The 25,657-nt window shown below is 40.0% G+C and overlaps 1 protein-coding gene across 1 annotated transcript in view; it reads right to left on the reverse strand.

The window, feature by feature from the left end:
- Positions 1 to 209: 209 nt before the first annotated feature.
- The window catches only part of IRS2 (insulin receptor substrate 2), a 35,304-nt gene continuing 9,856 nt past the window's right edge, over positions 210 to 25,657 (reverse strand). The window contains exon 3 of the mRNA XM_012557438.2: positions 210 to 3,665. Coding sequence (XP_012412892.2) covers positions 3,661 to 3,665 — 5 coding nt within the window. The 3' untranslated portion in view covers positions 210 to 3,660. The remainder of the gene's footprint in view (positions 3,666 to 25,657) is intronic.

A 25,657-nucleotide genomic window follows, 5' to 3' on the forward strand; every position in this document is an offset into this window, starting at 1 on the left:
TAGGCATCAGTTTCAGATTTGGTCTTATAGATTTCATCTCCCGGGTCTGATGATTTACTTCTATGTATTCTTGATGTATGGATTAAAAAAAACTCATTGTCGAGTCGATTCCAACTCATGGTAACCCTATAGGACAGAATAAAATTGCCCCCAACAGGGTTTCCAAGAAGCAATTGGTGGATTTGAACTACAGATTTTTGGTCAGCAGCCAGGCTCCTAACCACTGTGCCAAAGCTCCTAACCACTGTGCCACCAGGGTTCCCAGTACATCATCATGAATGCATGTCTGAGAGGTAGCATAGCAGAGTGGGTAAGCATGGATTCCGGACTGAACTGCTGGGTCTGATTGCTGGTTGTACTCCTCATGCGCTATACGCCCTCAATTTACTAAACCTCTTTGTGCCTCAGTCTTTTCATCTATAAAATGGGGATGGTAATTCTTACCACCTAAAGTTGTTCAAGTCGTCCAGTGGCAGTTCTACTCTGTCATACAGGGTCGCTGAGTTGGAACTGACTCAACAGCACACAATAAGGTTAAGTACTCAGCTGCTAACCAAAAGGTTGGTGGTTCAAACCCTACCCATCTGCTCTGTGGATGCAATCTGCTCCCTCCCATAAAGATTTCAGCCTAGAAAACCCTGTTCTGTCCCCTGGAGTCACTATAAGCAGAAATTGACTCCACCACAGCTTACAAGAAGGTTGTTATGGAGCTCTTGGGTGGTGCAAACATGTAACGCAATCAGCTGCTAACCAAAAGGCTGGCGGTTCGAGTGCACCCAGAGGTACCTAGGAAAAAGGTCTGGCAATCTACTTCCAAAAAAGTCAGCCACTGAATACCCGACGGAGGACAGTTCTACTCTGACACATATGGAGTCGCCATGAATCAAAATTGACTTGATGGCAACTGTTTTCTTTTTTAAGGTAGTTATAATCAGTACAGGAGTTAATGTTTGCAAAGCACTTGGAATAGCATCCAGCCTGTTTTGTAAAGAAAGAAAACAGTTTTGTTTCTTAATATTTAATTTTCATAACTTTTGTGATTTTTAAAAATAGTGTCTGATTTCTAGAGTAATAATTTCAAAATTTAAAGGGTATCGAAGTAACTCTAGGACTCTAGAGCAGCTCTATATTAAACTTAGGATCCACACAGAAAAACATCCTCAAAGCTTCATTCACTTCATAAATAATGTATTTTATTTTATTGCATATGGCTATTAAGGAGAGAACATCCATGATCAATACAGACTAAATACAATGCACTATTCTAGTTCCATTTATTCTTGTCTCCAGCAGCGTCACACTTATCCTTATATACAGCGTGTACATTGGAAGACACAGCAAGATAAGTCTCTTGTCATCTCACAATAGCAAGAAATATATTTTAACATCTTGATATCCAGAAACAATACGTACCCAAAAGGAAACACTGTGTAATAACTGTTAAAGTTTATATAGCAAAAAATATTTTAAATTTAAGGTAAGTCAGGCAAAATGTACAAAGACCCAATATACATTGTGAAGTTTTAGCAAACATAACATTTATACATTTTGGTTCCATTCTGTAAACTAAATTAAAAATGTAAATATTGCATATGCCTTTTTTTGAAATGTACAGGATAGAGGAAAATTGAGTACATTATTAACTTTTTATTTTGCTTGTTTAAGCTGCACTGTGAACACGGAGCATTCATGTAGTGGCGTAACTATTCTAAGCATAGAGGGCTACTTAAATACAAGTCAATATACTCTATTCAGCAGGGTCCAGATTCACCCTATTGTACCTGGGGGAGTTACATAGCAAATACCATCCGTCCATTCCTAGTCCCAAAACTAGATTAAAAAAAACTTTCGGGCATTTTATACATTTTAATAAAGTGTATTATACACTGAAGTTGACCTGTAAACCAACGTCGTATGGCCTATGCACTGCTGTGATGTGTCATTTCAGAAAAGAAGAACCTTAAAGATGTCCGGGGGGATTACTTTACATTCAACTTTGTCTTGTAATACAATCCTCCGTTCCAGAAGTTCAGCATGTAAGCAGGAAGACTTTTGCATTGCCATTAAATATATTTTTAAGACATTGAATTTTTTTTGGTCTTCCTCTAAAAACCTCATTTCATTAATGCATTATTCTATAGTGATATATATCTATCTATATATATTTTTCTCCATAGTATGAATCTTTTTTTTTTCCTTAAAAAAAAACCCAACTCCTCACATCTCCAATGAATTAGTGTAACATCTACATGACTATCAGGGAAGACAGGCACTGGGGATGCACCCACGGGACGAAAACGACCACAATTTTCCAATCAGAGGTCTCAGGGGAGCAGCAAGTTGACAGAACATTGTGCTGGTCTGTTTCAGCAGTTCTAGGTGACACGTGTGATAATCGCCACAACACTGGTATTTTCAGAACACTGAAAACATCAAACAAGGGTCGTCTTGTCAGGCATTTTTGGACAACTGACATGTACTGCCAGACTGCTTTTCTCCTTCGCTTCTTTTCCCATTAATACTACCCGGGGCTGGAATGCCTCTTTTTAAATTTTTATTATCAGTTTCTTCTTCTTTTTTGTTCAGGGCAGCCTTGCTGGCGGGCATGACAGCATTATATTAAATAAATATTTGTCTTAATCTGCCAAACCCGTGACCACCCTTGAATTGCTAGCATGCCTACGTGAATTTTTGGTTAAAGAAATGCAAGCTCAAGATTAAGGAGAGCAGAGAAATCTGAGCTTGTGAGTAGGATAAAAGGCTTTTGCAAATCTGAAGTACCTACATAAACATCTACGGAGAGAAGACTAAACAAATCTGTTAAAGGTAAAAAGAGATACTCACCCCCTTCCCAAATCCCTTCCCTCCCCACCCCACACAACCCAATACAGTTGATGATTTTCAAAAGTAGGTTGCTTCAGTTACATATAATAATGATTATTTATTAATCCGTCTTCAAAGTCTGATCCCAAATCTCATTTCAGTTTAAAAATGTCAGTCCCACACTGGGTTCTGTCTGTGAGTAAACACCGCAGGTCCCTGGACTGAAGTCCAACAAGCAGCTGTCTACTTGAACCAGTTCAGTAAGGCCAATGACCACGCTTCAGACACATTCAGAACAGACATACCGGAAGTCCTGCCGTACCCCTAACCACGCAAATCCGGCTTTATCTTGAACTGAGGTAGGACTGTGGTAGTTTTGAGTGTATGCCAGTCAATACCAGATTTTACCACTCGAACGGGTATTTGTAGAATCTCCTAGCATGCTGAGGGATAAATTTGCTTTGCCAAAATGAAAGTAAAAAGAAATTATGCCACTGGCCACAATTTAAGGCGGCCAATGAAAACATCCAATTTTCTTGAGAGTAACTTCTTCAGCCAAGTTCGTCTAAAAACACAAAACACAACACAAAGCAGAAACAGCAGCACAACAACGGATGCTGAACACAGGGAAGCAGAAAGTGAGGCAGGTGCTTCTTCCTTGTGTTGATTCCTTGTCTAATACCGTCCCGGAAGGGTTTCCAAACGTAGTCACTGCTCAGACCCAACAGTAAATTGTAAGCAGCTTTGTATTTGGAAAAAAAAAAAAAAGTTGAGCATCTTCTTTTAATGTTTCAGATGTGTGGGTTCATGGTGATGGTGACAGAGCTGGAGAGATCTTCACTCTGAAAAAGAAAGGAAGGAAGTCAGGAGCAGTTACAGAAAAGGCCCTCCTTAACCCGCCTCCTTTAAATTCTATGTCATCTTCATAAAATGATCGACTTGGAGAAGCAAACATTTACTCATTCCGTTTTCCAGAAACAAGTTCAATGTGTAAGCATCCGTTCAGTTTTTACGGGAAGCACAGCCATTACGTTTATAGTGAGTTGCCAGGTCTATACAGTGAGGTTCGTGTCTTCAATTTCGCAAAAACATCCTCGTGTGTTTTCGTGAATCACTCCACTGAACAAGATACAGGGGAACGATTTTCCCCCTAAAATTCAGTACCTGAGTGCCATGGAAGGAATCACTCGAAGGCCCTGGTTCTCCCTTCTCTACGTGCACCGCGGGGTAGAGAAAACCACCACTCTCCTCACAGCGGTGAAAGGGGGAACACAGCGTGCGAGGGGCTTTGTCAACTACCCTCATTATACAGATGGTTATCAAGAAAGTGGGAGAAGTCGTAAGTCCATACTTTGGCCCCCAGAAAACTCTTCCAACTGGATAATCTATCCTATTCCTGAAAACGACCGAAGACTTCACCCCTCACCATTAGAAAAGGCTTCTTTGTATCTACCCAACTTTCATTCGTTCCAGTTCAAGGAACTCACTCTTGCTCTGAGCTCAGTGGTGATACGAAGCGTACTTAGCCAGATCTAATTGCTTCCTCCTTTCCAGGCTGAAGGATCAAACTTCTTTCATCTTTTCTCAATTGCCAACATTTTAAGCATATTTTTACTTGAGACATTCCTTCTTTCAGGGACAGACCAGATTTGGAACACTCTGACATTTAATAGCATATTACTTTTTTTATTTTTTAAAGCTTCTTGGCTTTTCAACTAAAATATCATGTTGTTCATTTCCATCATCCACAGTCATAGCTATTCAGTCACACACGAACACCACTGGTCCTTTCCTATCTTAAACAGGTAAATTTTCTATTCTGTGGTTATGATGACATACACTTCATGTCTAAACACTTCTCTAAGATCATTTAGAGTTCTCACCCTATACGCTTATCACACTATCTGTTCTTAGTTTTTCGTGAATCTGATTCTTTTTCCATTCATACTGAGTTTGGCAGGCTGATCTCAGCAAGACAAGCATTTTTAGTGTATCCTAGAGCTGACAGTGAGTGTCTGAAAATGACCCCCATGTTCTGCTCTCTAGGTTACTGTACTTTGTTATAAGCTTCAGGAGATGCATCGTATAGCCAAAAATATGAAACCTGACACAGATAATGTTTGTCAGAGTGCAAGGTGAATGGCATATCTATCCATGGCTCATTTTTAAAAGTTTCCTACCATGTTAAACTTTGAGGTTGTGCTATTTTATCTTATCATTAAGGCTGAAGTCCTTTAAAAATGTAACAGGTAAACAATGTTTTGCCAATGTAACTTAATAGCTGCAGACTGGCCCCCAAATTTTCTCCTAAGTAAAGATCTGGTCTCCAGCTACACATTTATCATTGTTGTGACTTTCTGTCCCAGGAGGCAGCACTGAGAACCTAATTTGTTTGCATCCCTTAAAAAGCAGGCATTTGCTAAAATTCAATTGGACTTCCATTTCACCCTCAGATGAGTTTGCATATTGCAACTCGGCCCTAAGTTGTGCGAACAATCCCATTGCCACCTCAGAGTACATAATCAAGACTCTACAGATTCACTCACAGCAAGATTTCTAATCGAAGATTACTTTATTTTTACATTAACAATTAGCTAAATGTTGCTAAACGATCTCATGTTAACTCTAAACCTATTACAGCTAAGTGAGTTCTTAAATTTTTCAAACATAAAAATATGGTCACATAAATTGGGGGAGGGGCTATTCATTGCTGAAAACATTACTTTCCTTTTACACTTGCACATTCATGCGGCCAGTGAAATTCATGCTCAGTTCTTAAAAATGCTGCAATGCAACTCTTTTCATTAGATCTTCGTGAGCTCTCATTCAGCCGAGGGCATAACTTTATTTTTTTTAAGTGCAATGCAATTATCAAAACCTTAATTTCTGAGCATTAGCATCAGGAAAGAAAAGAGCCTGGAAAAAGGCAAGCCAATCATTCATTCATTCCATGACCTTTCAACTCTCTCTATATTTTTAATCCTTCTCTGATGCAGGGACTAATCGAGGCCCACGGGCTATAGATGCATGAGGGAGATTCAGCCCAAATGAAGATTACATGACAGTCGTTCTAACTATCAGGGGAGTAAGGAAAACGAGTGCTTCGAACGGGTACAGAGCTTTGCACATTGGGGTGGGATGAGGCCTGAATTTTCGGGGATTCCTAGCACGTGGTTAACGGAAAATGGACGAAAAGCTGTTCCAAAGAGATCACCAGAAATGAGGACTGTCGGGCAATGAAGTTATAAATGTGATGCCGGGACAGAAAGCAAACACAATTCCCGAAGAGGAGACCTTGGGCATAGCGGCCCTGAAGCCCTCCATAAAACGGCATGTAAGGGAATGATGGGTAGGAACATGATCCTACACACAGGCCAAGAACTACGGATGGCTCTAGAGAAGGAGCGAAAAGTAGTATTACGGGAAGATCAATCTGTTAACAGCACATGGGAAGGATGCAAGAAGGATCAGGCTGAGGGGCCTAGAAATGCAGCAGCCACCAGATCAGAGACAGAAGTCTGGATGTGAGACGAGCAGCGTCAAACACATTCTTCAGTCCGTAAATGTTCACTAGAGCAGCGCAGTGTGGCTGTAACCTGTCTACTATTGAGTTAGAAGACACTGGGTTCCTATGGATGCCTCCTGTCCCTGCTAAGGGGAGAGAGCTTCGACCTCCAGGGCTCATCGCAGCCGATGGAATTTTACTCTCAAGCTGCTCAGCAGACTGTCACTTAAAATCCTATCAGTTTACCACGGGCACACTCTAGAGATTCTCCCCTACGCGGCTGCAGCTGATACAAACAGATGCTTAGAAGCACTCACACCAAACATAAACAGAATTAGCCACCAGAAACATTCCTCGTTGAGGGGAAAAGAAGCAAGAGAAAAGGCTCCAGAAACACAGCCCGACCCTGATCACGCTGACTAGTGACTCGCTGAGACACAGCAAAGGATTCTGACAAAATGGGGAATTATGAAACATAATACTCATTAAAAATGCACATAGCAAAAGAGGAATCCATTTTAGAAACCGAAACACAATTTTTTTCATTAGTTTTACAGGGAAGGCCTGAGACAGAGGCTGTCTACCTCAAATGGTATTTAAAATATCCTTTTCAAGTGTGAGCTAGTTGTAACATCTTTGCGGCACATGCAAGCAATGGGGGAACCTAGCCTAAAGAGAGTTGACGTCTGAGCTACACAGGAAATATGCCCGAACTAGAATGATTAACACGTGGCAATAGGTCAGGCAGCCTTTCTGTAGTTCAGGCACAGCATTTAGACATCAAACACCAAGAGTTCGTGCCCCTGGCTGACCACCACCATTGAAAGGTGGCCACCACCAGCCACCTGACAAACACTCACCCATCAATGTCACCACCCTATCCTCAGAAAGAAGCAGAGAAAAGGCAGGGGCTGTAAAATACTATCATAGACTTGAACCCTGGAATGGGAAGGCACTTTTGCCCCTTCATTTAATTTTAAAGTCAGTTAAGTTACCCTTCCCTCTGAAAATTAATCTGGTTTATCCAGCCTAAGGGGAAAAAAGCCTTCTATCGCTACTCATCAGACGTCTCAACCTTTAAATATTTATGCTTCCTAATGATCAAAAACTCCAGGAAAATACATCCATTTTATTATCTATGTCAACTATGAAGCCCTGGTGGTGTAGTGGTTAAGTGCTATGGCTGCAAACCAAAAGGTCGGCAGTTTGAATCCACCAGCTGCTCCCTGGAAACCCTACGGGGCAGTTCTGCTCTGTCCTATAAGGTTGCTATGAGTTGGAATCGACTCAACGGCAACAGGTTTGGTTTTTTTTGGTTCTATGTCAACTATATTAGAAGCAAAGAACATGGTCACTTTGAATATTCTTTAAGACGGGAGACATTCTTTGAACTCATTAGGTGTAACAGCAAAACACACAAAAAAATAGCAAGAATCATGGGTTACTCATGAACGCAATTATACAACAACATATACCAGCTCTACTCCTGGAGGGAATGTACATGAGGACATTTTAAAACCTACAGACACTCACTGAATTTGTCACATAATCACATGCTTAGTCACTTGGACACTGCTTTTTTAAAGGAACTCATTAAAATAAGCACTTATGCAGAATTACTTTATTTAACAAAAAAAACTTTTAGCAAGTAGATGAAAGTTCTTCCATCTGATGGATCATATAGGCCAGTGATCCCCATCTTTTGTGTCTGCTCTGTCCCATATGACAAATGTTCACATGGGGGATACCGTCCCATAAGCCAGTTATCAAAATTCCCAGCTGACTAGCTATGATTTCTCCCCTTCCGTCTTCCAGTTAAAAGACCAATCAGAGTACAAATGAGTCAGAGTGCTATTACTACAGGTCTCAACTTCAATCTGCTCTACTTTACAAAAAAGAAACAGAGAGAGAAGAGAGGGAGAGAGAGAGACAGAAAGAAATGAAAAGGAAAAAGATCCAAGAAATAACTGCAAAACTTTGGTACCGAAAAAGTAGTCACATGATCCTGGCAAGGTATAGGACAAACTTCACAACACCAATATGTCACAACACCATGGAGCTGGGTACCATATTACAACAATTTTGTTAACAAAAAATAAAGTTTACATAAAGTCTAAACTGTTTAAAGAATAAATCAGGTGAAATTGCTCAGGCAAATAAAATCAAGCAGCATTTTAGAACTATGAATATTCTGACTTGCTACTACTTCTTGGTTATGATTTCTCATGAAACTTTGGATTTGAACATGCTTGACACTTCAGAGTCATATTTCAGCGCTCAGAGCCCAGTATGTGTACGCCTCGGTCCTGGCAACTCTGCCCAGGAAGACCAGGATTCTCTGCTGGGCTCCAGGCAGAGATGGTGCCACAGCTGAAGGGGTAACGGTGCTTCGCAGGCCTTTGGTGAGCACCACTGGGAGACATGGGGTGGAACTGCATTAAGCAGGTAAAAATGTCTTATAGTTTTCAAGTATACCCGAATCTGGAGTGTCACAAATATTGATACCCTTGAAAAAATATCATTTTTTATATTTTTGTTATGTATTTATTACATATTATATAAATACATTTAAATTTTTAAATACAAATGTATTGATATATAATAAATTTTTACAACTAAAACATGTATTTCTGTTAGCAACTATGATTAAAAAGGAAATAAACCCTCTGATCAGTCCAAACATGTTCTTTAAGGCACACTTCAGGGCCCAGTTCAGACTTTTCATGTTAAACACAGAATTACAAGGGAAAATATGCCTTTCCGTTACATGAGAAATTCCTAGGAAAAAAACTGGTAACTCAATATATCCTTCCTTTACTTAAAAGCAAAACACTCTAAGAATAAGCCAAAAAAAAAAAAAAAAAAAAAAAAGGTAAGGTGGGGTGTGATAACAAACAAGCTACAGATTCTAAGAAAAACGGTTACTTGAAATTTTCTTTTAAATTGAAAAAAAAAAAAAATTCACTTCAAAGGAAAACATGGAAGACTAAGTTTCCCATGGTAAATGGGGGGAAATAAATGACGCACCATACTTGTGAAAGATCTAGAACTTTTCGTTTATATGAGCTCATCACTTCCACTGACAATTAAAATCATTCCATTCTGAGTGCTTGTTATTGAAGCAATTTCCTAACATCAACTTGTAACTTGATGTGAATGATAACAATACAAAACAGGATGAGACAATCTAGTGTTCATATGAGGCTGACGTTCATCAAAGGTATCTTTCCTTCTTTAACTCCTGCTTAATCCTTCACATAAAACCTTGTCTTAATCACCTAAAGCCTGGCAGCATATGGGGTCTCTTAAATTGTCAAATACTGTCCTTCGTATCTCATCTACATACTCAAAATTCCATATGCAGGAATCCATGCTAATGTTACAATGCACAGCCTCAGTAGATTTTACATTGTAATACTTAAGTATTCATTTCTTTTCTGTGTTTGTTATTAAAAAGGCTTGACACATGCATCATGTAAGCTCCTCTTCTGCGGCAAGGATCTTTAGCCATCCCTGCAGCACCATCGTCCAACAGCCATCATATGAGAAATACTATTGATCGGTGTCCAGCACACATACCTGACGGGCAAAAATGCCCCGTGAATAGCTTGACAGACCCTTTCTCTTAAATTATGAAATGCTAGAACTTTTCTAGTTAAAAAACAGATGAGGAAGTGTAAATGACTTGCCTAAAATCTCACAACTGCCCCCCCTACCCCAGAAAATTGTCCTCCCTGCTCCACGTTGGGCCATCCACTGTCCAAGTGTTTCTTTCTCAAATGACAAAAGATGGCTGGGGTTGGCAGTGGAGCCAGAGTGTGTCTGAAACTTTCACTTGCGGCCCCAGAGTTTAAAATTTTACACTCTCCCATCATCTTTTTATGAAACTCTCCTCAAAGGCACAGCTCACATATTTATGTTTTATGTGTCTGCTCCCCTTGCTAGACAACGAGCTTCTTGAGAAAGAGACAATGACTTTCTTCCCTTTACGTTCCTGGCATTGGGCACCATACTTGTTAGGTCCTTAATAAAGGTTTGTTGACTTGAACTGAGATTTAAAAAAAAAAAAAAACCCAACCCATGTGCCATTTATGCCATTTCTCATAGGCAAAAACCAAAGCTTTTATTTTAATACTATAGTACTCCCTACTTATTGGTTCAAAAAGAAGCTAAATAATACCTTCTAAAGGGTAACAACACTCTAGAACGTCTGAGACCTAGAAGAAAAGAAAGTCTTTTCATCTCACATGAGGCGCTCACACGTTCTTTAAAAAAAAAACAAAAAAAAAACCAAACCCGTTGCCATTGAATCAATTCCAACTCCTAGTGACCCTAAAGGACAGAGTAGAACTGCCCCCATAGGGTTTCTAAGGAGCAGCTGGTAGATTGGAACTGCTGACCTTCTGGTCAGCAGCCGTAGCTCTTAACCACTACACCGCCAGGGCTCCACGTGTTCAGAAATACAGTCCACTGGCTAAATCCGGTCTGTTTCTGTAAATAAAGTTTTATAAGAACACAGCCACGCTTACTCATTTAAAGGAGACTGCCTTGCCACTATAACGGGCAGTGTTGAGTAGTCATGTCAGACACCTTAAGGCCCACTAAGCTAAAACATTTACTATCTAGCCCTTTACAGAAAAAGGCTGCCAGCCCTTCTTTGAAGCAACACACATACACAGGGCAACCTTTACTAAGGAAGATAATGATGGGGAAGAAGGGCAAATCTATCAAAATAACGCCATAAACATTCATCTATGTGTTAAACTTAGAGACTAACGGATACTCCCTTTGCAAATTAGCTGCAAGCTTACGTACTTTAGAAACACAATACTATCTACTGAAAACTATGCTATCCTGTTACAGACCCTACAGAAAACGAGGACGCAAGTCACAAAATCATTTATGAAGCCAGCACACTTTTGGAATTCATCTACCTTACCTATCGCTCTTGCTCTTCTACTTGGTTTTTCCTGCATGACACAGAAATACTGAATAGACATGATTATTATTAGCTATATCCTATACTAGCAAGGAGCCCTGGTAGCACAGTGGTTAAGAGCTACGGCCACTAACCAAAAGGTTGGCTGTTCAAATCCACCAGCTGCACCTTGGAAGCCCCATGCGGCAGTTCTACTCTGTCCTATAAGGTCGCTATGAGTCGGAATCCACTCAACGACAACTGGTTTGGTTTGGTTTTGGTTAGCAACCTCTCAACTTTAACAAAGTTATATTCATTAGATCTGTAATTCAAAAGAAGAGTAAACTTCTCTTTTTCTTGGCTCATCTGAGAACATGCATATAAACCTTATGCTTCTACTATACCGAACAATAAGAGTATTTGGGCCATGTGATATATCTTGTGTTAAAACTGCAAATATTCTACAGTAATGTAATTCTTTCCTCAGATTTATTTAATACATTATTGTTCCATTCAAATTACTCTTACGATTTTATACAGATGTAAAAATGTATTTATGTACATTATAAAAATATTTATACTGTTTATATGTGAAGTTCTAAAACCTAAATACTGTATTTTTCCCATGAAATTAAGGAAATGTGGAATAAATATTAACTCAAAATTATCCATCCCAAATATCCTGTTGTTACACATCATTTCAAGTGACCCTTTCTTTCCTTCAAACACTTAAAAATATTTGAGTTGCTATTGGGTATTTGTTTTTAAGTTTTATGACTTCATTTTTTTAATTATTATTCACACTGAAATAAGAATTTTCTGGAAGTCTGAATTTATGCCAAATAGAACTCAAATCCTCTATATAATATTACTAAATAGGAAACATACTTACGAATACGGTTAAACAGGTCTATCTTTGGGATTCTTAAATATACTCTGGTTTTCACATTAAAGAATGATGCAGTGATTTGGAAATGTATTAAAAAGTACAGTCTAGTGCAAGGTTTTATCTTCCATGACAGGAAAGAAAATAATAAATAAATTAAAACAAGCAAACGAACACGCGAAAGGAAAAATGGTCTCGTAGACCACCATGTCCAGGGACCTCTGACCAGCTTTCCTCTAAATAATGCATTTGCGTTGGGCACGCATTCCACAACGGCCTGAGCAGATTCTGCTTCTTAAACGCTGTAGGTAAATCTTCTCTTGGTCCATAACATTTACATAATACAGGATGTCAGCTCTGTCTCTTGCCCTGGGGGAGGGGAGGCGGCCGATGTGTGTGTGGTTGTATCTAACTGGAAGACGTACTAATCAAGTCCATGTTAAGGGATCAGACCCTACTCATGAAGTGCAAGCTCTCTTCGCCCTAGTCGCAGACGGGACCGTTCATGCCACCAACCAGCCATTTCAAAGCCATGCTGCTGTTCACCATGAGCACAGGCGTGACTCAGTGAAAACCACCCCACACCTTAACCACACGCCATTCTGATGGCTGAAGATGATGTAGGTATGGAAAGCACACTGGCCACACCCGCATCAGGACCCTGGGGTTTGCACCCAGGAACCACTACTTACCTACCAGCTATGCAGTCTCAGGCCCGTCAGTCACCTCTCTCCTGCCCTAAATTCCTCATTGGGTCATTGTGAAACCATCAAAGGAGATTTCAGGTATAAAACTTATAAACTAATACAAACTAAACAGATACATGTATGTATTTTTTACATACACAGATGTGTATGCTACCAATATAACACGCATTTTGAGATTGGATTTCCTTTGCTTTCTGCAGGCACCTTTAAATGATATATACGTGCAACCACATGTTGTGTTCTCCAACAACCATAAACACTTCTTAAGAGCAGGCAGCCCTTGGATGCCAAGGAAACGACGCCTCCCACTCGGCCCGCCCGGTTAATTGATGGAGCCATGCCTGGGGTGGCTCTTGGCATATCTGCCATTGCGGCCTTCTCCTCATTCAGAATTATATTCATGAATGACATCACCAACAATTGCAACTTCAAACAGCAGATAAACAACTGATGCATGCACAAAGACAATGGCCAACGGCTCTCGGAATAAAATGAATAAACTTGTTTTAATTGGATAGAAGCAGAACAGAAGTAGAATTGTGTTCCCCCACCCCCCCCCGGGGGTAACTATGGGCCATTTAAAGCTAATAGTTCCCAAACATTGTGAGGAACCAAGGCCTCTGGCTGCCTGCTTTCTTCATGCACTGTGGACAGTACAAAACGCCCTGAGAGAGGCTGCGGACGTCCACAGCTCAGGCAGGCAGCTGCTCGGTCGGAGGACACACAGATGCCTTTCAATTTCACATGGGCTGAGCAAGGACAATGCGTCATCAACTAACTAGACTCCGTCTAGTCCAGGTCGTGGGGTAACAGTATTTTTGTTCCCTTTGGTTTATTCAAAAAAGGTACACAAAAACGGAGGTGGACGTTTAAGTCCCTCTGCCCCCGATGAAGGAGGTTTACATTCGAATGGAGTACTCTTGAATGAAATTTCAGTAATGGAAGTGCTAAGTTACAAACTATCTTTATAAAGCTCATATACTTAAAACAAAAAACAAAAGAGAAAGAAAATTCCAGCAGCAACAGCAGCAGCTGATGACCAGGCCTTCGCTAGTGAAGTGGAGACAGAAAAGAAACCAGCGTCTGTGATTCTGCTTCCCCCACGATCTACTTTTCACCTATACCACCCTAGATTCTTCCTCCCCAAGCTTCCACATGCCTTGATGGTCATTTACAAAATGCACAACTCATATTAAGTTATTACACAACACACGCTCTTTCAGCCCAAAATGTTAGTGTCCATAATGTTATTCAAAAAAAAAAAAAATTAAGTCTAAGCCAAATAAACTTTCGGGGAGTATCTTCTTTAGCCTTCAAAACCAAACCCCTTGCCTTCGAGTTGATTCCAACTCATAGCGACCCCATGTGTTACAGAGTAGAACTGGGCTCCGTAGGGTTTTCTTGGTGGTAATCTGTATGGAAATGTGGTGCCACTGAGTGGGTTCAAACCGTCACCCTTCATGTTAGTAGTTGAACGTAAACCATCTGCAGTACCCGGGGACTTCTCTTTAGTCTTAGCAAAACCTAAAATGGCAAGGGTCTTGGGGAAATTTTCACACAATCACAAGGCTAGGACGGACATTAGACCAGTGAGGTGCCTAGAGCGGGAGCCTGGCCTTGGTATTTTTTAAAGACTCATGGGGAGAGTCTACTGAGCAGACAGGTTGGAAACCGTTGTACCTAATCCCTCCTGAAGAGCCCAGGGGATGAAATGACTTGCCCAGGGTCAACAGACTTAGCTTTCTAACAAGGAGGAGCCTCCTGGGTCCCGAAAGTCAGTGTTGGGACGTTTTCACTATCTGGAGATAGAAGACAGGGACAGGCAAGGACACAGGCCACTAGATCTGGCTTGTTTCCAGACAGGAACACAGCTGTAACATTCCTGCGGCGTGATCACAAACATGCCTGGTCACCCTACCCTCTTTACCAAAAGCGGAAGAAAGTAGCACGAAAACATATAACACTTCATCAAGACAAGATTTCCCAAACTGCTGAAGTTCTGGAAATGGGGGCAACTTATCAATTAATTATCAAGACAACATTTCTTACAGTAAGAGGAAGCGAAGAGCTATCTACGTGGGATCGAACTGACAACAGCAACTCGAAAGGTTAGACAGGACCCTCAGGGGACGGTAAGTTTATGTTAATGGGGGAAGAACAACTCAGAAAAGGAGGGTGAGAGTGGCTGCACAACTCAAAGAATGTCATCAGTGTCACTGAACTGTACATGCAGAAACTACAAGTATGTGTAAAAAACTGTACAAGTAGAAACTATTGAACTGGCATATGTTTTGCTGTGTATATTCTCAACAACAACAAAATAAAAATTGTAAAACAAAAAGAAAAGAAAGTTGGACTGTGGGTGATCATTTACAGGGTCACATGCCAGATTTCTCAAAGCGGTACATGAGCTTTAGAAGAGATGTACCTTCGTAAGCACCTGTTTAATAATTAAAATGACAAAATCAGGAGACAAACAGATTTATAACAGATATAAATCTGGCCTTGGTATTTTTTAAAGACTCATGGAGAGATTCTTCTGAGCACACAGGTTGGACACCATTGAACCTAATCCTTCCTGAAGGGCCCAGGGGATGAAATATATATATATTTTATATATTTATAGCTGTATCATATATTATAAATTTAATAAATTCAGTCCAAGAGAACACCACTCACGTTTAAAAATTTTTAAATTTTTTAGTTATTTAAATTTTGTGATACTTAGCATACATGAATTAAAATAAAATGTTACTTTCTTGATTTTCTTTAGGGAGACATAGGCACTTTTACAATTTCTACTTGTTTGACTGAACTGAACATGAATGGGATTTAGGCTTTAAGTGACCTATGCCAAGAGTAACAGAAAAACAGCAAGCTTGCTAATGATTTAAACCATTCTGAACTGACACAGTAAGACTAAAAATGAATCAAATTATCTGTGGATGTATCTTAGCCATTTGCTAATAAGGCAGGTTGTAACACACAGAGGATTCTAAAGGTAGCTCCTCAGGCCCATGGGTGTCCCAGCAATAGTACTGGCTGCGGGTCAACACACGTTCCCTTTCCAACAGTACAAAAACACCACCTTCCTTCCATGCATCACTTCACCATCACCCTACACATACAACTTTCAAGGGTTACCGTATGAACCAGAGAAACCCAGGAAATCCACAAACATATACATCTTTTCTAAAATACACACACTTGGCAGTAAAAATTTAAATTTCACTTATTTTTTTGGTCTACAAGAGGTATCCGCAACCAGACAGGGAAAACCAATAGTTAAAGGGAGAATATTCATATCTTGTTAAAAATGGGTGAGCTTCTTTAAGACGTTTTACATAGGCTATTATTTATAGGGATTCTCACTATTGAAAAATTAAGAACAGCTGAGCCTAAATTCTAACCATAGGTCTAAAACACTACTTCAGGTTTTATAAATTCTATAACAGTGCACGAAGGTGGTTCATCAAGTCCACTGATTAAATGCGTGTATTTTCCTCACCAGTGGGTGGAAAGGAGAGCAGGGTCCTCTTACACACGACACACAATGTTTCTGAGCTTTTTACGCCGTTAGCGCTAAGCTCATTCCATTACTGCTTTCCTGCTAAACCAGTATCTCTATGAAATATATGGAATAATAAATTATCTATAAATGAGCTACTTTCCATCATTTGAGTTTCTAAATTAACTGAAGAATGAAATCAACTTGTTCTGTAAGCCTGAATTTAGCAGTCCCCTCAGCACAGCATATCCTGGGAGCCCTCCTCTGAGTAAGAATTAGGAGTAATCAGCCACATACATCACAGACCCAGTTCTAAGAGATTCCGCTTACGACCTGTCAGAGGAACTTTTTCAAAAAATTTAAACCTAGGAGATACAGAACCAGACAGCGACAGGCCTTCAAGAAAAACAATCTCTACAGACCGGGAAATGGGTTTTCCAATGCAGCTGACAGAGCCAGGCAACTTGAGCTAGTTTTGTCAAATAGAGTAACGAGAACCTACACCACAAGGAGGTTATTAGGATGAAGCAGCATCTAAAAACTGTTTTATAAGTTGTAAGGTGCTATATAAATACACATTTTTATTTTTCAAAAGTGTAATTTAGTGACTAAACGCTTGTGCTTTTATTTTGCTGTTTATGTTGTGAAAACTTTCCACCAATTTCCCTGACCTCAATCATATCTCAGGGTCTTCATTCTGGAGCCCTGGTGGCGCAGTGGTTAAGAGCTCAGCTGCTAACTAAAAGGCTGGCAATTCGGATCCACTGGCTGCTCCCTGGAAACCCTATGGGGCAGTTCTACTCTGTCCTGTCGGGCCGTTATGAGTCGGAATTGACTTGACGGCACCAGGTTTGATTTGGTTTTGGTCTTCATTCTATTAGAAAACTTCAGAGCTTTTCAGATTTTATATAAATTTTTTAAGAAAGGAATTCAAGAGTTGACCTCACCAAGTATAAAATACCATCCGGGGCTGCCCAAACATTGCCATAGAATTAGATGACTCTGGTATAAGTCTTAAAATGCTTTCCATATTGTTCGGAGACATCGTATTTTCCTTTCATACTGTTAAATACGCACCAGAATCCTGACAATGGTCTCCCTCTGACCTCACCTGTAACTCTCTCCCTTGTGCCCTCTGTCAGCTGCACTGCTCTCTGTCTTCTTCTGTAACATATCAGACAATATCCAGCCCCAGGGCTTTTGCATCTGACATTTATTCTCTTTGCCTACATGGTGTCTCCCCCTGAACACCCACAAGACATGCTCTCTCAGCACCTCATGTTGTCTGGCTGAAATGTCACCTTGTCCCTCCCTCTTCCCTCTTTATTTTCCAGAGCACTTACTACCACCCACAATTCTTCACGTTTTCAGCACACTTCAAAATTATCCCCCTCACCCCAGTTTCAAAGGTAAATGGTTTATTACAATTATCTTTTGTTCCTCTTTTCAACTTGAAAAACAAACCTACTTCTTTCTAGCCTGCACTGTCATATTTTTCAAATGGGTGAAGTATTTTGAAGGTATTTAACAGGTAACAACTGGCATCTTTGCAATGAAAAAAGAAGTCAAAATTTTAACAACCATTTGGTTATATTTAAAAATTAAAAGGCAGATGCAACCTTTCCTGCCACTGCCGCTTCTGCTCTGCCACGGGTCCCACCTTCCATCCTTCCCAAGCAGCCCTTAAGTGAAGTTCCTGTCGTTTTTCGTTTTCTTTTGGAAAGAACAGTAAAAGCTGGTAAAAGGTAAGAACGACAGGAAACTCACCTGGAACCGACTCCCACATCAGCCTGACGGGTTGGTAACACAGAGCTGCCCAGCCCAATGTGCTTTCCCTCCTCCAACTACAGTGGTCGCCACAGTGGAAGGCAGGGGGTCCAACAGCAGTAAGTTTTCAGAGCAGGAAGGACTATGAGCAGTGGGGGCTGGTGGTGGCAACGAAGCCTCCTTAGCGCATGAAGGGAAAGGGGCTTTCCTGGGTAGATCATGGATGTCTGTAAAAAGGATGGGATAAATGCTTTTTTAAAAAGGCTGCAAATCCACCTTAGCGCTGTTACAAAAACAAAACAAAGCAAAATGAAAACATACAACCCCCTGCTGTCGAGTCACTTGCAACTCGTGGAGACCCCACGTGTTACAGAGTAGAACTGCTCATAGGGTTTTTTTGGCCGTCGTCTTTACGGAAGCACATCACCAGGCTTTTCTCCCCCGGAGCTGCTGGGGGAGTTTGAATCTCCAACCTTTAGATTTTCAGCCAATAGCAATCCATTTGCGCCACCCAGAGACCTTAATGCTCTTATAAAACCAAACCCATTGCTGTCAAGTCGATTCTGACTCATAGCGACCCAACAGGACAGAGAAGAACTGCTCCACAGGGTTTCCAAGGAGCACCTGGTGGATTCGAACTGCTGACCTTTCAGTTAGCAGCCATAACTCGGGCTCCAACGCTCTCATAGGTGCGTCTTAAGAAAACAGAATCCCATCTGGAACCTATGACAACTAAGAACTAAGCAATTTTGAAACATAAAATGAGAAAAGAACTACCATTATATTAAATGTCTGTGGATACCGTTATATTAAATCTTTGCGGATACTTCATGAGAAAAATATCAATGAAAATCAGAATGCTTATTTTTTTTTAATAGAAGGGCACAGTTGTGTACAAGTAGCTGTACCTAAATACATATTAAAATGTAAGCTTTCGCACATGCGTATACATGCAAGCGCAAGAAAAGGGAAAGGAGAGACGAGTTCAAGGAAATGAATCCGTATTACACAAATTAGAGGAGGAGTACGCTTGTGAAGTAACAGCTGGGGTAAGCAGGGAGGAGTTCAGAAGGAGTAGGACAGTAATAACCCTCCCAATTGAGAAGTTACTGGAATACGACCATTTACAACAAAATCCAGGCACAAAAATAAACTCGGCGCGTTATGAGGTAAGGCTGCCAAGCGCTTACAGCAAACCATCGTCTAGGAATTACGACACAACCATAATCAAACCTATGGTTTCCCAGACAGAAAATTTATTCAACAATACTGCCTCATCTGACATACCCCAGGGGTGTGTGTGAAGAGGGTTAAAAGTTTGAGTGGTGCCATCAGAATTTTCCAGCAAGGACACCTACAATCTGAGCAGGGACATCCCATTCTTTGTCTTCAGCCAAGAATGCCTGAAGGGTTGATACTTTACTGAGGAAACCAGAGTGGCTGCCCAGAAAACAGCCGTTGGTGGGACACTGTCCAAGTGGGCTATAAAGGGGCCTGGAGACAGAAACTTTGTTTCGTATTTCTTCCGTATCTTCCAGAACATCTACTCTTGTGTTGGCACGTACTGAACTCTCAATAAGTTGACCGGCTCAAGAAGTCAACTATGTTCCACCTTCGTGAAATGGCTGAAGACCCAATGAATTCTGAACATTCCAGCTAAACTGGCTCAACTCAAAACACTCACCAAGATGGATGCTTATCACCCAGAGAGCTTTTCTATGAACTTGATTAAATGCTCCTCTGTGTCAGAAAGACTTGGGAGATGTTACTGCAGTAGGTATTTCCTTTGGAACTAAGGCCACTAATAAGCCAGCATGACTGATCAATTGAAGTGCGACAAGTGATAAGACCGAATCAAGGCGAGTAGGTTCTGCTGCCTGTGTCTTTAAGACGCTGATAGGACCCAAATGATACCAAAATGTCACTTTATTTGGAAGCCACGTAAGCTTTAAAAGAACGTGTCCCTTACAAGCTAAACGGAGTTTAAAGATTCTTTAATGTTTATATTTCTGATGGTTTTATCAGGCTTTCATATCTAATATTTACACACAGCTCATTACTGTGGTTTTAATTTTTTCTTTTACTCAGCCAGCTCAAGTGACTATAATTAAAATGAATTTATACCCCTGGATTTATAATACTCTAAGGAAGACATAGAGATTTTGCAGTTTCGAAGCTAACATATTTTGCCAAAGCATACTTACGTAAGTTTTCACTTGAAGTGTACGTTTATTAGACGCCTATCTGGCGAAATGATACAAGTTCTTTGTAAATGTTTCACTAAACTGATTTGACAAATGTAACTGGAAAAGTTTATGGGTCGCTTATGGATTTAGTTTTGTGGTTTGGTTCCATATCTGAAGTGTCACTTTTATGCAGGAAAACAGTTATTAAAAAAAAAAAAAAAAGTACCTGATATCACAGAAGAACGTGATCGCCACAAATCACTTTAGCAATCCAGGGTGTGGGGTGAGAAGATGACCCCTAGCACCTCCTTTTCTAGGAACGTCTGTTGTCACAGAACATCAGTAGCCCTGCCATACTGACAACATTCTAGAGTCCGAGCGCCTCCATTCTGACCGCTTCCAACAACAACAAGCTGTCCAACACGTTTGAATCCACGCATCCTTTAATCCTGTTTATGGCCTGGAGTTTCTAACATATTATTTGCATAGTTTTTAAATGTAGTAAGAACATCCTGGCCTATTTCCAAAACTTCTCCCACTACTTCACACTCCTCCACCCATTTACCCATCTATCAAAGGCCATCCAAAGTCCTAAACAAACACAAGCAAGCAGCGAGGCCCACATTGAGGTGCACTTGTCCCTGGCACGGCAGGAACAGATGATGGGTTTACGGATGGATTCTACAACAGACCTGGGAATTCATGAGGATCAAACAGTCACTGACTTCAGCCCCTATTTCGGGTGACTTTACAACAGAGCACCGGGCAACGGACTTGACTACACAATTCCCGGTTCCGCAGAAGAAAGCAAGATTTCGAGTGAGGGCTCCGAACCTCACCCAGGAAAAGACATCTGCATTTATCGATCCTGACTCCCCAGAGAAGGACCTGCGTCTTTATTCCCTTTATTTCTCTATTTAACTTGGTAAGTGCTCAACACACCCATCGCTCTAAGACAGGCTATTACGAACTCGACTTCCTTTTTACCCTGAAAAGAAGTTTCATCACTCCATTAATCTCCGATGTAAGGGCGGAGGGGAAACATTTCCCCATTTTGTTTATCCCGTGAAGCAGACCGTCTCCAATCATTAGCCTGCTGTCAACAGTGACGCTAGCGTGGATTACTAGTGCATATTGCTCGTAATGACGGGCACATGGATGGCCCTGAGGCTGCCATCTGCTAGGAAGGAAGTAGTCTCCTCTAGGATGCTGAAGAGACTGACAGCTAATGTAAACAAAACACTGAATCACCCGTAATAGCACAAGGCCATATATCCGCTTATTAAAAAAATAAAAAAAAATACATGGGTGGCTTATGAATTTTTATGTGTTTGCTCAGGTATTCCTTTATGCTTTTAGAAGGGGGGTTATATCCATGTCATCAGAAGGTGGTAGCTTTTGTTCAATTAAATTTGTAAGAAAACCATTTCTCTTTATACAAAGATCGAATTAAACGATTTTTTTCTCAGAAAAAAAAGTATCTTAAAAATAACAACAACACTGGTGAAATAATCACCTCCCCAGAAGACAACCACCTAGCAACAACTGATTAGTTACGTATCTGTCCTTGGGCAAATTCTAACAGAATTTGTTGTGTAGTTTTCAAATAAACTCAACGTTAAATAGCTTAGTGACTCATTTCTTGGGAAACTGTTAGTGGACTTATTCATAATGAAGAGTATATGACATTTCACTTACAGAATAAAGGAAGCTTGAAGGCACATAAAGCAGTGACTTAGAACAAAACTGACTGATTTATGAATGATTGGACCTGCTGTCTAGCTTGAACCAATCTACAGAGAGTAAAGACTTAAAATTTTCCAGATAATAAAGGCCTTTAGGGTGGCATTGCCTTGTGTTTTTTTTTTTTTTTTTAAAGTAAAAGCAACATCATCTTGAATATGTCCCACATCTTCACTACTCTGTCTCTTTGGTAAACATTGCCCATATGGTCATAAATGGCTGTTTTCCTGATTTGCATGTTTCCTTATTTAGGTGCCTCTTTATTCTATGGCCGCCCCAATTACGCATGTATGCAGCAACTTATTAAATGTTCCACAGTCAAAAGACTAATAATCTACTCTACAAATACTAACTTGCTTTGAAGGAAACAGTTTGTATCTGTTAGAAAGTTATTCGTCAGTAAACAAAAGACCCAACAGATACAGACCGTAGTTTGTAACTTACTGTTCTTTTCTTTCTTGATAATGTTTACAAACATCTCTATCACTAACAAAGTGAGTGACCTTGGAAAAGTCACCCAACCTCCCTCAGCTTCTGTTTTCACAACTGCAAAATAAATAAACATTACTAGATCATGATTGTCAACCTTTTACAGTCAAAAGTCTTTGTAGTTTTCTCTGACCTTCATGATTTAACCAGTGTTGCCACACTGAGTTGAAAGAGTTTTAAGGCATTAGGGTTAAAGAGTGTCTTATCAAGTATAATATACAGCTTGCTTTAACATACAGGTACATATTAAAAACACCTGGAGGATAAAAGTTTTCCTCCTCTGTAGACCACTGGGGATCCAGGAAACTGGGCTGGAAGCCACCAGAGCAGATGATGTACCAGTAACCTGATGGTCAACTCTTAAGTTCACTCACAAAATGAGGGTCTTGAAAGCAATATCGAATTCTAAGCTCTTCCAACTGCCAGATCTGAAAACTGGTATGGAATTTAGGACGATTTCCTGCCATGTCCACTCATTCTCCCTAACAGTCCCCATTTTACTAGAAATGAATAAACATGGAAGAAAAAAGAGAGAAAGTAAGTAATTATCACCCAAGTGAAGTAAAAAACGTTAACAGAGTCTTAGGTAAAATCTTAACTATTGAGCTTCTAAAACAGACAATTTATATGACCTGGTGACAATGTGACATAAAATAAACAGAATGGGGAGTCAAAAGATGTTGTGAGGTTGACTATAAATACAAGATTTTCATGTGCTTCAACTGAACACTATTCCCTCTGGTTCTGGGGTCTTGAGCAAGTCACTTGGCCCTTCTAAGCTGGAAGTTCTTTATTCCAGACAAATGGGGATCCAGGTTGCCTTGCTGGTATCATGAGTTTTTGTCTGTTTGCTTTTTAGTATTATATGATACAATATGTATGAAAATGTGTTAAAACTATGAAGTGACGAAAGAAACAATTTTTTTGACCCAATGGGGAGAGAGGTCCGCAATACTTTCTTAGAGAGGTCTTCCAATGCTGATCAGAAACAATGGTTATGATTTCATCATATGCAACTTCAATGGCGCTCTTTCAAATTCATCAACTGTCCACCAAATTTTGGGACTGTTGGTTGCATTTATAATCCAGAGACAAGGATGGACTGATATAAGTAGCTCCTTTTAAATTTGCAAGCAGGAAGCAGTATGTCACACTGATAAATATTTCCCGGGCATTAATACTATGCAGAAGCATGAGTCAGACTTAGCATACATACATGGATTTTAAGGGAACTATTAAAATCACTTAATATGATGAAGTATATCATACTACTTATTTTTATGCACTGAAAAAACTGAAATTTATTACTATATCATCATAATTCCCTAAGTATTTATACCAATACCCTACGGACAGCTTAAAATAATAGTATGACTATCATCATACTTAAGGTTATAAAGTTTGAAGATGATCAGAAAACACATCATTACTTAGCATTTGAGTTTGATTTAGGGAAACAAAAAGTCAAATCAAGCCTGTTGCATGATGAGATATTATGGAAGGACACACACAAAACCACACACACATACACAACCACACACACACAGACATGCAAATATGCACATCTACACACAACCTCACACACACAACCACACACACAAATATACACATACACACAGCCACACACACAAAACCACATACACACACACGAATGTCACCCACAAGTAATTATTTCTGGAAAACCTGATACTTTATAAAAAATTGCTATTAAGAGATACACTATTTACGAAGCGCAATGCACATGAGCATTTATCTTGAAAATATATTACTGATCATATTTTAACCAAATATTCCAAGATTTCAGTAAAAGCATAATAGACAATACTTTATAAATAAATATTATGGAGTCCATACATATCGTGCACAACAGATACGTGCAGGTAACATTTAAAGACATGTTGACTTGTTGAAATCTTACAATGCCATGTCTTTGGATCTGTAAAAGGAAGTTTATGCAAATTTAATGATTTTCTAGTCTAAGAGAAGTCAGAACCACTGAACTGATGACTGTATCATTTGCTGCCCATACGTTTTCATTCAGTTCTAGTTCAGTACTCTAATACCATGAATCCAATTAAGCAAGAAGACTATCAAGCCCAGAAGCTTCTTACATTATTTGCACCCATGGAGGGAAATGCTAGGAGACAACATCTACTCCAAACCGTTCCATCCAGACTTTCTTCCGTGTGTTTTATTTCAGTACACAATTAATGTAAGTCTCCAGAGCTGCTTCTGAAGGACGTCCAGTATTCAGAAGCAGTCACTGGCCTCAGCACTTCCTTGGTCTTGAGTGATGGCTGCACTGGTTCTCTTCAGAAAAATCTACCACTGAGCTCTATCTAACAGTCATCTGTCTTAAATGATGCAAAATAATCACTGCAAGCTTGAGGAATACATTCACACTAAATAAAATTAACACAGAGTGCCCCTGTTTAAATTTGGATAGCACTGTTCTCACAAAACCCAAGACGTAATAAGTAACGTAATGTTTAAAAGTGGTAATTTTGGAGGTTTGTACAATTCTGTTTTCGCTTCTCTATTAAAATGCCAAAATTAAAATGCCCTGCCCATCTTGCAGAGAAACATGTATTCTGATCATGTGTACACTCGAGAAATTCTACTGAGAACTCAACTCTGTTATAATTGCCTGAGTGGAGAGCTGGCTTAGGAGGGTGGGGCCACAGCCCTGCGCTTCACTGTTTTCCCCACTCTGTTCGCCAATGCAGATAAAAGAGTAAAGTTACATTTTCCTTTAGGTTTCTAAGGTGAAACGGGAACACTCGATTCTGTGCTACCCAAAAAAACAAAACACCTTTCCACCTGCCAAATCTGATACCAAAAGTTAACGAGCTCTTGGAACTCTGTTTCTACAGAAAATGCATTAGCAGGAATTCTAACCAAAAACCCATTATACCCACGCTGAGACGAAAACTCTGCAAAGTCTTCTCTCCAAAAAAAAAAAAAAAAGCTTCATTTTAATACTAATAATTCTAAAGGAAGTAAAACATTAATTATCAATTACATTTTTTATTTTTCTGGATGGAAGAAGGAAGTAATCGAACATGGAGATTTTCCTCCCGTTTGACAGCCAAACAGTACAATGCTACAAGTCAAAACACTGCATG

The sequence above is a fragment of the Trichechus manatus genome, unplaced genomic scaffold (genome assembly GCF_000243295.1).
Source record: "Trichechus manatus latirostris isolate Lorelei unplaced genomic scaffold, TriManLat1.0 scaffold00102, whole genome shotgun sequence".
Lineage (NCBI taxonomy): Eukaryota > Metazoa > Chordata > Mammalia > Sirenia > Trichechidae > Trichechus > Trichechus manatus.